The sequence below is a fragment of the Hipposideros armiger genome, unplaced genomic scaffold (assembly GCF_001890085.2).
Source record: "Hipposideros armiger isolate ML-2016 unplaced genomic scaffold, ASM189008v1 scaffold_97, whole genome shotgun sequence".
Classification (NCBI taxonomy): Eukaryota; Metazoa; Chordata; class Mammalia; order Chiroptera; family Hipposideridae; genus Hipposideros; species Hipposideros armiger.
Genome location: NW_017731447.1, coordinates 3549035 through 3561919, shown reverse-complemented (window position 1 = coordinate 3561919; position 12885 = coordinate 3549035). Strand labels below are relative to the sequence as shown.

Genomic DNA, 12885 nt, shown 5'->3' with positions numbered 1-12885 from the left:
TCCTTGGGTCAGTTTACCAGACAGACCCAAGGCTGAGGGATCCCACTGGCCAGGAGGAGATCTGGGTGCTCCTGGATCCTGAAACACAGAGCTTTGCCATCCCACTGGCTCAGGAACTGACCTGTGTGGAAGACTGCAGCACCCTGCAGAACACCCAGCTGTAAAAGTACCCAATGTACTTTTTAATAATTACTTTTAAATAATATAACCTGAACACATGGTAGGTAAAAATTCAAAAAGTACAAACAGTATAGGTTTCCCTTTCTCCTCACACCCCTTTTACTTTCAATACATTCTGGATGGATGGATGACTGATTGATAGTAATAGGGGAAAGGGGAGAACACTTAACATCAGATTTATGAAGCCCTAGTTCCAGTTAAGTAACAGTTATTTTGAAATACATAACTCAGGAGAGGAAGTATTAAAATACAGAACAAAATGTTAAGACTACGGGGTTAATCCTATCCAGGATAAAGAAAGACAAATAGACAAAGGAAACATGATGGGCCGTTTGAGTAAAGTTGGTTTAGGATTTCACATTTCTTCTTTTTTTTTTTCCTCCTCCCCTTCTCCCCCTTCACCACCTTAGCAATCAAAATTCCATCCCCAAAAACTAAATTGCAAGCTTTAGGGTCCCAGCTATGGGGAGACCTTCCCTGTCCAGGCTGCAGTGTGCACAGGGAAAACTCTAAGAAAGTTGGATGTTTCAACTTTCCTTTGGTACGACCTCTACAATGCTGTTTTAAATACTTAGGACCCAAACCTCCCTTAAAGGACAAAATGAAACTGTGCCCTTGTGCCCATCAGGGGGCAGCAGCCACCCACAGTGTGGAAGAGTTCTGCGCCCTAGGGGAAGATAACAATGCAGCTGACCCTTCCTACACTTTCCAAGTTTCCGAGCTGGCTCCCCATTTCAATCTCCCAGCCTCAGCCGCAGCCCCATCCATTCATATCATGGAGGCCACATGGTTCTTTGATCAGGAATATTTGCTCATCCATCTACCAAGGACACATGCAGGGTTTTTTTATTAAACAGCAGGAATCGTGGTACCCTGCACCACACCAGCACTGGGGCTTCCAGGGGAAATAAACCGCTGGCTTCTTTCTCATCCATCACTGTGCAGAAGCCAGGAAAAGGAAAGAGGGCTGTACTGTGCTCAAGCCAACTTCTCCCAAAGCCCCATCCATCCCTTTGGCTCCACTCCCCCTTGCAATCAAACCTTATAACACTGCACGCTTCTCTTTCTTAGCACTTCTCACAACTGTTATTAGTTACTTGTTCTATTGTAAGTATTTATATGATTAACTCTTTAATGTTTGCCTTCCCCAAAAGAACTTCAACTTCATAAGTTCAGGGCTAGTGTCCACTTTGTTCACCTCTATCCTCTGCACCAGCACTTTATAAGTATTCAATGAAATGTTTTAAAGAGGTTGAATGAATGAGGGTGAGTTTGTCTCTCTCTCTCAGTCTCCTACTGTACTAAGAATTGGAATTGAAGGGTGTATGCATCAGGATTACCTCTGGAAAACCTGCTTTTGGTAAGGGCTGAGGAATGAGACAAAAAGAAGGGTAGTTTCACCAAGGTCTCAGCCTCTTTGTAAAATCAAAGGTAATTCTTCCTGAGGAAAATCAAAGAAGTGTTGGAGCTGGTGAACAACCAGCTGTATTCCCTCCCCCCACCCACATCCTCCCCCATCTCACTAGCCCCATTCAGAGCTTCCAGATAGAAAAGCAGTGAAAGAGAGAGAGAGAGGAGAGAGCGAGAGAGAAAGAGAGAGACAGTGACTGGGGTATGTGGGGCTTGGACAGCTTTTTGGGAGGTGTGTGCATGATCTCAAGGGCCCTTAATGAAGCGAGTGAGTGGAGTGAGAGCAGCTGACAAATATTAGGGTGAGGAAAAGACGGCAGAGAGGAGTTGAGTGTGAGCAGATGCAGATGGAAGGGTGCATGAGGAAGAAAGAGCAATTCCTCCAAACAGCAAGCACTCCTTCCATGACACAAAGCAGCTTCGATGCTGGGCCACTACAGCCACTACACCACCAGTGAGAAATGCCTGTAATTAGGAGGCTGGCAGTTCTCTGGGCCTCAGCCCAGAGTGACGATGCAGCAAGAATTTTTGAGCCAAGCTGAGCCAGGTGATGGAGGAGACACAGTCAGAATCATTCCAGTCCCATCCCTCAGCTGTACCAGCCCCACTTTCCTCTCATTTTCTTCCCTATGACCCTCCCTCTGTCCCAGACATCACTGACTCTCCTCCTCCTTCTGAGGTCCCAGGCTCTGGACACTCCTTTCAGCCAAGACAGATCTTCATGTGCAAGGACAGCAGGGCTTTAATTTTTCCACTAGTGCACTGGACCTGGTCCAGTGAGGGCCCATCCTCCCACCCCTCCACCCAACCTCCCTCCTTTATCCCCCTCTTTATCCCGCCCCCTCCCTGCCTGCCTCCCTATTGGCTCCCCTTCTTTCCTTCTCAAATCCCCACCAGCTGATGGGCAGAATTGGAATAAAACCCACCCGTATTCCTGTTTCCACTTCAAGCCTAGTATGTGTGCCCCCTGTAGGACATCTGCCAACACACTGCCAGATTTTTGTTTTTTCAAACCTAATCTATGACCCTGTTTTAGTGCCACTCTGAATTTACTATATTCTAGCCAAATGACAAATGCACACTACAGAACTGAGCCAAATGCTCTGGGCAAGGGAGGGATTACAGAGTGCTGGTGGCTGGATGTATTCATGGGTCCCTGCACTGGGAGTCCTGTTCTGGTAGGTAGGATACGGCTAGAGTTTGGGGAATACAGGCTTTCTCCAGGGAGGATCTGCCCCTATGGGAGACGAGTGTTCTGCAGAGGACGTGGGGTTGTGCTTCTAACCTTGAATGGGCCCTGTTGGTAGGGGGAGCACTTGTGAAATCCCCTGGGATCGTGGGAGGGACATTGCTGGGGCTCCCAGGTCAAGGTGATCAAGCCATTGATATGTGTGTGAACATTTCCACAAAGAAGTTTACCACTAGCTAGTCCCTAGCCCCCTGCCCAACTGGACCTGAAGCCAAGCTCCTAGGAATGCAGACATTTCCACCAATGGCTGTAGAGTTCCTTCCTCACCTCTCAGGGCCATGTTCCATCTCTGAAAAGCCACTTCCCAGAGAGTCAGAAGGGTCTTCAAGGGGCCTCTCCCAAGACCCTCACTCATGCCAGCCACAGGACAAAACTTGCAGTCAAGAGCGAATGTCTCTGGGGTCTGAGTTGGACCTACCCCACCCAAATGCTGCTGCTTTCCCAGTTCTGACAGAACCACTGCTGCTGTTGCTTCATCGAAGATTTTCCAAGAAGGTCAGACCTTTCTCCTCTGAAAATATTTTATTGATAAATTAACTCTGATAGGGGTCACCTCCCACCCAATTGCAGTAGAGTCTCTTAGATGGGCCAGGGACCCTTCTATAGGGAAGGGTCATGTGGATGACTAGGATGGGGCTCCTGGACATGGCAGAGGTGGGTGTGGGACTGAGGCTGGTCCCGAGGTCTTCTGAGGACAGCCCCTCTCACTCAGCACCAGAGTGGGGAGTGGTGGTCAGAAATGGAGCACCTTGGAGCTTTATTGCTGGTGAATGCCAAGGAAAGTGGGACCCCTGACAGCCTAGAATTGCAGCTGAGGGCATCAGCACCCAGGGCTCCAGAAAAGGGGGCACTAATTTCCAATCAACAGAGCCTGGCTACTGACCCACCCACACCCAGGGGCCCCTGGATGGGGAAGGAAGCAGGGAGAGGTATCTGGGCCAGGCAGGATTGGGGAAGGGTTACAGTGTGCAGGTCTCTGGCAGAGCAGGCGCCAGCAGGGGGAATATGGCCGGGCACTGAGGGGCCCACCTCTTCACAGGTCAATGGTGTCGCTGCCCATGCTCAGCTCATCTATCTGTCGACAGGCATCCAGGAATTGCTCCTGCAGCAAAGCCTCTTCAACCTGCAGCTCAGGAGAAGGCTCTGGGGAGTCGTGGGAGGGTGGGGACAGGGCCTGGTAGGATCCTGAGGCCGGGAGGCTAGGGCTGCTTCCTGAGGGCCGAGGAGGACTGAGGACGCAGACCAGCGGACAGCGCGGGGGCCTGTCTGGGCTGGAGCATAGCAGCATGGACGAGCTGTCCCGGGAGAGTCCGCACAGCGAGCCGGATGAGGCACTACTGCCCGCGGGCCAGGCCCCGGGAGAGGGGAGCTCAGGTAGCACGGGGGAGCCAGGGGCTTCTTCAGACATCCCACTGGGCACCGGCCTGGTCTTCGCCCTCAGGGTGGCGGTGCTGTAAAGGCCGAGCCCAGGTAGGGCTTCCCCGAAGGCAGGGCCCTGGAAGAGGCCGGGCGCGAGCAGGGACTCGCTGCCAAGTGCCTCCTCGATGCTGCGCCGCAGGTTGATTGGGGAAGGCGGGCGGAAATCCACTGTGTAATCGCTGCAGGGGGAGGAGGCCGGGGAAGGGGCGGGGTTGGCCGCCCTCCCCTCAAAGCCGGGGCGGGCACCTCCCTGGAATAGGAGATCCGGGCCGGGTCCGGCCAGGGCGCACAGCTGCAGCAGCTCCGCATCGCCACGCGCGATGGCGCTACCCAGGGGTTCCTTGTCCCGCTGCACGGTGACCCAGCGGCCGGGTAGCAGCGGAGCCGCGTGGCCAGGGGACAAGCGGAAGAGCTTGGCCCAGCAGCGCGGCGGCACGCGGGGGCTGCAGAGCGCGGGGTAGAGGCCCAGCAGCGCCAACGGGAGCGCGACGCCCACCTCGCCTAGGCGCAGGCCTAGCTGGAAGGCCCACCAGGGCCAGGGCCCCTCCAAGCCAGGCTGGCCGCCATAGCCCAGGGCGTGCAGCACCTCGTAGCCCTGCAGGGCTCCGCTCAGCAGCCCGAAGGTGCCCGCCACCGGGGCCGTACGCGCCGCGCGCCGCCAGGACTCCCGCGGGGCGAAGGGGCTGCGCGCCTGCGGGAGAGGGGTTGCGCCCTTGAAGCCTGACCCTCCCAGGGGCGCTCCGGCCCGCCGCCGCCGACCACCCCAGCAGGACAGCGCCAGCAGGAGCCCTGACAGGAGGGCAGCGAGGAAGGCGTGCAGCCCGCGGGAGGCGAGTCGCAAGGGCTGCAGCGGGCGGTGGGCAGCGCTCCCGAGGGCGGCGGCCGCCGCCAGCCCCAGCCCCAGGAGCAGCAGCGCGGCCAGGCCGGCGGGACACCGTGGCGGGCGCGGGCGGGCCAGCAGCAGACAGGCCAGGCCCAGGCCGGCGGCCAGACAGGGCAGCGGGAGGTCCTGCAGCAGCAGCCAGGCGAGAGCGGGGAGCCTGTCCCGGTGCCCATAGGCGTCGTAGAAGAGCGGGAAGGCCCGCGTGGTCCCGGCCGAGAGCAGAAGCAGGTCCAGCAGCGCCAGGCAGGGGGCGCCGGGCGGGCAGCGCCAGGGCAAGAGGGCCAGAGCCAGCAGCGCCAGCAGGGCCACCAGGCCGAAGAGCGCGCCTACCCCGTACACATGGGCCTCCCAGGCCAGCCCCCAGCGAGCCCTGGCCTCTGCCCAGTCGGCCTCCAGGGTCAGGAAGAAGAGGGGCAAAGGGGCCGCAGGAGGCTGGCCTTCGCCTTCAGGCAATTCTCCGATGCTGCAGGACCTGGGCCCACATTCTGGCTGTGTGGAAGTGATCCCAAAGCTGGCAGGTGAGGGGTCATCTGGGCCAGAGGTGGGGATAGTGGGGTCTGTGGGCAAAGAACATGTGCCTGAGGCATTTGTGCAGCCCTCCCCTGCCACTCCTGTCCCCACAGCCCGTAGCCTGTTATGCCAGTGAGAGTCCTCATAGCATCCAGAATGCACTTGTCTTAAATATGAGGCCCTCCCCTTCCCAGACCTCTTGGCCCCTCACTTTCCCCTCCCCCATCAAACTCCTCAGGCAGTTAGTTTCCGCTCTCTTCCCTTCTCCCATCCCATCCCAGCTCCCTGTTTTGTTCATTTCCCTTCATCACTCTGTGATTCTCCTGCAAAGGGTTTTTCTTAAGTCCCAGGATTTTACGACTGGACGGGACAGTAGATGGCCCCGCTAGTTCAATCCTCCCATCTGGAAGGAAGCTTCACAAGAACAAGGATTTCTGTTGGCTTTGTTCACGTCTGAATCCCCACGCCTGAAAGGGTGCCCGGCAAAGAGCTGGTACTGAGCAGACATTCTTTGGATAAATGAACCTTCTTATTTGCCAGGTGAAGATACGGAGGGTCCGCGGAGAGGCAAAGCGACTTGTCCAAGATCACAAATTGGCAGAGCTGCCACTAGAATCCAGATCTGAGCACCGGTCTGAGCCCCCTTCTACAATTCCAGAGCCTCTTCATAATACTTGTTTGCCTATGTCTTGTTCTGCACCCCTGACTCCCAACTCCCACCTGGATGCTAGGAGAAGCTTCCCCTGCCCTTTTTCAACGGCTTCCCCCTTCTCACTGTCTCTTCAGGAAAGCCCCTACACACACACGCACGCGCACACACACGCACGCACACGGGCACACGTGTGCACACATGCACACACATATGCACCAGGGAAAGAAGTGAGACACTCTTGTCCCCAGCACACCTCTCCTATTCACTGGCCTTCCTGCCTGCTACACCGTCTACCCACGGCTGTGATCCCCATCCTGACTCGGTCACAAAGCCATTGGTCTAAGGCTTTTAGTATAGGTGCCCTTTTGGTTCTAGCCCCATTTTATAGCAGGTGACATTTAGATGGACTCCTCTGTGTCTCAAGGCTACCGTTGAACTCCTAGGAAGGAGCAACTGGGAGATCATAGTGAGATAAAATGCCATCTTATTGAGTGAGCCACTCAGGGGTTGCCCTGTGGTTCACTAACTCAGGCCCCCATCCCAATCCTGTGTTCCAACATCTTCACTACCTCCTGGGCAAAAGGGAAGTCAAGTAAGAGAGGGTGAGAAGTAAGATCCCTAGACCTACTATCCCGGAGCAAGAGAAGAGTTAGAAAGACTTAGACCCAAGCATTCTCCCCATGACCAGGCAGCAAGAGAGGGTACTGGAGGCTGAACCTCTCCCTACTCCATCTAGCAGGCTCAGCAGAACTGCAGCTGCAGGCAAGGATGGAGGGAGAAAGATGGTGGTGAAGGACGGGGACAGCCTGGTGGGGACGAGGAGGTGAACAGGAGGCAGATGTAGAATGAGGTGGGGAGAGTCTCCTGAACACCAGGCTCCTGCCCCAACTGCCTGGCCATGCCCCAGCTATGCCTCAACTGGACAATACGGGAAGACCCCTTAGCTGGGCAATACGGGAAGACCTCAGGAACAGCCCACCTCAGGCAGTGCCAGCTTACGCTGGGGACATGCAAAACACAGCAGTCCTGGGAACAAGGAAAAGGAGTGAGAAGGGCAGAAAGCAGCTCCAGAGAGAGAGGAGAGTAAGATAGAATCAGACACCTGTGAGGACAGAGAGAGAGAGGACAGAGAGAGGGAGCAAAAAATTAAACATCCACATGCGGCCTACATGCGACCAGGGCAAATGGCAGCATGTGCCCTGGTTTCCATTCCACTGTATTCCTCAAATCTGAAATGGAGAAAAGTACCTACTACATAAGCTGTTACGACAAAAAATACACCATATGTGCCAAGATATTTGGAATGCCTGGTACATGACAAGCATTCAATGTATGATTGTCATCATTACCGGCTAATGTTTATTACCGATCATCAGCTTGTGTTTGTGTAAGTGTGACCATTTCTGGCCTCAACCTAGTCTTGATTTAACTGACAAAAGACTGCTATTTCTTAGCACATCCTCAACTGCTTTACAAAATCAATAATTAGTCCAATGAGTGACCACCAACACATCGTCTCACTGTGTGAACCCTGCTTGAAGAACACCATTTGGATGGGCCGACCATCCCTGAACACCAAATGAAGACACGACCATGAGTTAAAGGAGGAATCATTCATCCGGGAACAGACAGCTTGCTGATCAGGGGTAGGCATCAGTCTGACGTGAGCAACGTCAAATACATACACTCCCTCCGTTACCCTCACCTTCACTCCTCGGTCCCCTCAGATGCCCTTGCCCAACCCACTTCTGCAAAGTGGATGAGTTTCCTTGGCTTTGGTGGGCTCTGCAGAGAGGCAGAGAGACTGTGCCCAGGAGCCCCACAGCCTGTGCCACCCCACTACATAGACAAGTGCAGCTCTCAGGTCTGTTCCAATTATCCCCGAGGGCCGCAAGAAGCCCCATCTCTCACCTCTGTCCCAAAGCACTATGGACACTAGAACACATGTCAACATTCCTAAGAAGCCAGAAAATGAAAAAAACCCAGAAGATTGGGAAAGTACAGGCACAGCTCCGATGTCAGAGGAGAGAGTTCTGACTCTGACTAGGAGCACTGCTTCCAGGAGGCAGGCTATATCCAGTGTGCCCAGCACTGAGCCACGTATGGGTGGGAACAGGCAAAGGAGATGCAGCTTCTGCCTTTGAAGGGTCCAGTTGACCTCAACCCCATCTCCGCTTTTGCGGCTTCCCCAGAAGGAGCCCTCAGTTTCCCCCAGAAGATAGTAACTTCCTAGGATCCTTCTTGTGAGCAGGCCTCCCTTACAAGATGGTCCCACTCTGGCCCTGTGGCCCCTCTTGACCTCAGGGGTGAGAGAGGAGATGGGATGTCAGTGTGAGTAATTGGTGAGGTCAGAGCTAGCTAGCTAGCTAGGGAGGAGTCGGGGAGAGGGGCCAGCTGGATTTATGGAAAAGTCAGGCCTGATTATCCACCAGCTGCCCAGATCAAAGGGCTGGGGGATCACGGCCTGGCCCCATCCCTCTCCCCACCCCCACCTCCAAGATTATGGAGGATTGATATTTTTTGTAAGGGTGACAGTTGAAATAGTTAACAACTGGAAACGGCACAGGTGCCAGCCAGGGTGGTCAGGGAGTGGAGGGGAGTGCTCTGGGGCTAAGGGCATTGGGTACTTATCACTGGTATGAAAGCCTTTCAATGTGTTAACGACCTGTACAACTGTTTCCATGTGTACCGGCTGAGTACAAACTCTGTCCAAAGTGAAGGGGACCCAACGCAAGGGAAGGGAAGCCCAGGGTCAAAGGTTAACCACATCTAGGTTAGAAAATTCCTAGAGGAGACACAGAGAGACTCCCTTTGTCCCCTAACTGCTTGATACTACTGCCCACACATGCTGCTGGCTGCAGCAAGGCCCTTTGGTCTTCTCTCCAAGAGGCCTATAGAGCTCCTGGGTTTATCCAAGAGGAATAGCCAGGAAGAGGCTGAGTTCCTGCAGCCATCAGTGAGGACGGGAAAGGAGGGGGTGCTGGCAAGCTGGGCGGCCTCTGATACTGTCCAGACTCCTTAAACCTGCCTGGCCAGCACTGTCACCAAGGCCGACACAGTGCCAGCCATCATCCTTCCCCTGAGGCCACAGAGCCCACCCGCAACCCTGCCACTGCTACACACTGAGCTGGATGGGGAGAGGGTGGCAGCTTCCTCACCCACATTCCCAGGAGTGCAATGACCACGCAGGAGCGAGTGAGAGTCAGGTGCTATGTTGAGTCTGGAACTGGAAGAAGCTGGGAGACCAGTGGCTTCCACTGTTGAGTGGATTCACAGCTACGGTAAACCCTTTGCAGAGCAAAGCTGGGGCCTGGATCCTTCCCCAGGGCCACATCTACCAGAACCTCTCCCCAAGCAGAGTGCCTTCTGTCCTGTGGGTCATGTGCTGTCCCATCACATCTTGGGACCAGGGTTGCAGTGTCTGGGAGGTAGGGTCTGGAAGTGTATTTGGGATGCAGGGGTGGAAGAAACCAGGATAACAGCTACTATTGAATGAGCTTCTACTTTGTGCTTGGCCTCATGCCAGGAGCGTACATTATCCGGAAGCTTCATACTAAAATAGGTAATATTATTAAACCCTAGATATATGAGAAAATGGAGCCTCAGAGAGGCTAAATAACCTGCCCCAAGGTCACCCAGACAGTTAGTGAGGGAATTAGAGTTCAAGGGCAAGTCTCAAGCTTTCCGAGCCCCTGGTCTTTCCCTGTACCACCCGCTTGTCTGTGTGTGTCTTCTGAAAGGCTCCCTTGAACAAGGATGGCGTCTGTCTGCTTAAGGGCTTCACCGTTTTCCCAATGAGCGGCCCAGCTCTGCCCTTATCTGACAGCATGTCATGTCAGATCACAGGGCAAAGGAGAGCACCCCAGGATTGGGGTGGGGGTGGGGGGGGCAAGCCAGGCAGACGAGGGGAGGGTGGGGTTGTTGCTGAGGCTGTGGAAATCATGAAGGAGATTGTGTCTGTTTGATGTATTTGTCTATATCCTGCTCTGCCTGTGATTGCTGAACTCCCAGACGATCATTACTTAACTCTGTGCATGGCTGACCCCAGCAACACTTGTTCTCAGTCCATTCATATGTATCACCATGGTGATAATGAAGAGAAGGGTGACTATGATGACAAGGAAATAAAAGAATCCCAGAACACCAGTGGGTGGCTAGCATGTAGTAAGTGCTCAATGAATAATTGTCAATTCAAATGAATTGAATACTTACCTAGTGATGCTGTTGCAATCGAGGTAGAGCTTAGGGAAGCAGTTGGGTCTCGTGGGCCTGGGCTTGGGAGCTTTCTCTCCAGGGAGGATGGGGGCGGGGACAGAGTAGTGCCAAAGAACCCTGCAAAGGGAGCACATGGGTTTCGACTGCCATCTTACCAGCAGGCCTTGGTCTCTGGGGCTTTGGCAAAAAGCCTGTCCTTCCCCAGAGCTTGACCTAAGGGAGCCACTGTCTGGGGCATTGTAACCACATGTACACCAGGAGCTAAGCTCCAAGGACCAAACCAGACTCAGTACGGCAAAGAGGGAATTTCCCGCTGGGAGTCGTGGCCCATGTCCCAGGTCCTGAAGGAAGCAATGCTGGCCTCCCTTGAGTCAAGGAAGAAAGGGAGGTGCTGGTTAGGCCCCTAGCACAGTGCCTGACATATAGAGGTGTTCTGTGAATGTTTCATGTAATAAAATAAACACTCACCTGGAGAATCCGAAGAAACACCAGAGGCAGAGCTTGGGGATGTAGTTAGGCCCGGGGGGCTCGGGACTGAGAAGTTCCGGAGTGGGGACAGAGTAGTGCCAAAGAACCCTGCAAAAGGGTAACCTAGGCTTCAGCTTCCTCCTACCTGCCAGGCTGCCCAGCAGGGGCTCTCCTCAGAATGGGATGGGTACTCACCAAAGGGTCCCAGGCGCCCAGCAATCTCTGCCAGGCTGGCCCGCAGGCTGGGCAGCAGAGGCAGCGTTCGATGCCCAAGCGTGGGCGCTGCGCCTGCTCTCAGCGCCATGTCAAACTTCAGTTCCAGCTCACTCTGGTGGGGCCGGGGAGCACTGGACTGGGGTGCTGTAGCCATCAGAGCAGTGTCCCAGGTGCCTATCCTGGGCTGATAGGGAGCAGTGGGCCGGCCGGTGGGCCCAGAGAAGACAGATGTGGACTCTAGAGGCTGGGAGGAGGCCCAGGGCGTTGAGCTGCCTTCAGCAGAGCCCCACTCTGGGGGAGAATTTCCAAGGGAGCCCATCAGCAATTCCCAAAGCGGGTCGGTCTTCAATCCACTGGCCACTTCTCCCTCGAGCTCCCGGCTCGGCCCAATCGAGAGCGACTGGGTCTCTGTGACAGGACTCCCCCAGGCAGCAGCAGGTCCCCGAAGGTGGAATTTGAAGTTAAGTCCCAGGTTGAGAGACAGCATAGAGGCCTCACTCTGAGGTGGTGGAGTCAAAGTGGTGAGAGGGGCACCCGGGACGGAGGAGGCAGGCTGGGGGCCCACGGGAACAGCAAGCAGGACCCAACAGAACAGCCCCAGGCCCAGACAGCCATGCCCTGCCATGGCCCCACCTGGCCTCAGGGGGCCTCAGTGTGCAGCGGGCTCAGTTCTTCAGCACCTTTTGAGTATGAGGGTCCTGGAGAGAGGAGAGGCACTATGAGCCCTGGCTGCCTGGGAAGGAATGCCCCGGAGGGAGGCTTCTGATAGCAGAGAAGGGCTCTGCCCCAGGAGAGTTGCCAGCTCCTTCCTCTACTCAGGCCCCTGCACAAATCTGTCCCCTACAGTTTCCCTTCTCTTCCAGCTAAGGCTCCCTCTCCCTAAACCCCTGCCTCCCCCACCCGCTCAATCTGGGGACTTGGGTCTGACTACAACCAGCGGCCCTTATCCTTGACTGATAGCAGAGGGCAGGGACTTGACTCCCAGCCTGAGATCCCTTCCCTCCCTCTCTTCTCCCTATCCTCCCTTCCACCCACAAATATTTATGGAGGCTACTATGTGCCCAGCACCCTTCTGGTACTACAACTGTGAACAAGCTAACCCTCACAGATGAGTCTCAACCTATCCCAACCCCCACCTCCAGCCCCAATCTGAGATGTTGGCCCTCTACACACTCAGACCCAGGAGCACAGGGCCCTGGGAGGGGCAGAGCATGGGGCTGAGCGATCTGGCAGAGATGGAGAAGGCAGCCTGGCTTCCTGGTCTGGCAGGAGCTCTGTCCCTTCAGCCTTTCCCCTCTTTCCTGGGGCTTGGCCTGCTCCCTTCCCCTTAACCCTAGGAGGTTTTGGGGGAGGGGCAGCTTGGCCATCTCTGGCTTCCTGGGGAAGATGGCCAGGCAGGCTAGCGGCTGCGGGAGGCTCCTCCCCTCCTCCCCAGAACCACTGCACAGACACATCTGGTGGGGAAAGGGGAGGGTGCGCTAGGGACACACGTGCACCCAGCACCCTTACATCACACACACAACCTCACCTAGCACCCATGACATTCACCCACTCACCCTCCATAGCCCTGAACACAAGTGCACATGCACACACATTGGGTCCTGCTGAGCCCCGCTCCCTCCTACATGGGTTCAGACCCAATCTCTGTGAGCTCCCAGCACCTCCGTATCTCTCTCTCTCTCT

The 12885-nt window shown here is 55.2% G+C and overlaps 1 protein-coding gene across 2 annotated transcripts; it reads right to left on the bottom strand.

Annotated features, from left to right (window-relative positions):
• Positions 1–3346: 3346 nt before the first annotated feature.
• On the bottom strand, positions 3347–12037 carry PRRT4 (proline rich transmembrane protein 4). Of its 2 annotated transcripts, XM_019646161.1 has the most exons (5): positions 11182–12037; positions 10987–11094; positions 10516–10635; positions 5472–5698; positions 3359–4949 (listed from the first exon to the last, which is right to left on the bottom strand). In XM_019646161.1, the coding sequence occupies exons 1-5, from the start codon at positions 11825–11827 to the stop codon at positions 3873–3875; spliced, it is 2178 nt and encodes a 725-aa protein (XP_019501706.1). In that variant the 5' UTR covers positions 11828–12037; the 3' UTR covers positions 3359–3872. The 2 variants fall into 2 exon arrangements, with proteins under 2 accessions (XP_019501705.1, XP_019501706.1); XM_019646160.1 differs by having other exon boundaries at positions 3347–5698.
• Between the last annotated feature and the right edge of the window lie 848 nt (positions 12038–12885).

What these genes read in the sequence shown, in the direction of transcription:
- PRRT4 (XM_019646160.1), bottom strand. Translation starts at nt 11,827, where the DNA reads ATGGCAGGGCATGGCTGTCTGGGCCTGGGGCTGTTCTGTTGGGTCCTG. An exon ending in TGTTTCTTCGGATTCTCCAG is followed by an intron (nt 10,636 to 10,986) that starts GTGAGTGTTTAT and finishes CTCCCTTTGCAG; the next exon opens with GGTTCTTTGGCACTACTCTG. An exon ending in GATTGCAACAGCATCACTAG is followed by an intron (nt 5,699 to 10,515) that starts GTAAGTATTCAA and finishes CTTTGCCCACAG; the next exon opens with ACCCCACTATCCCCACCTCT.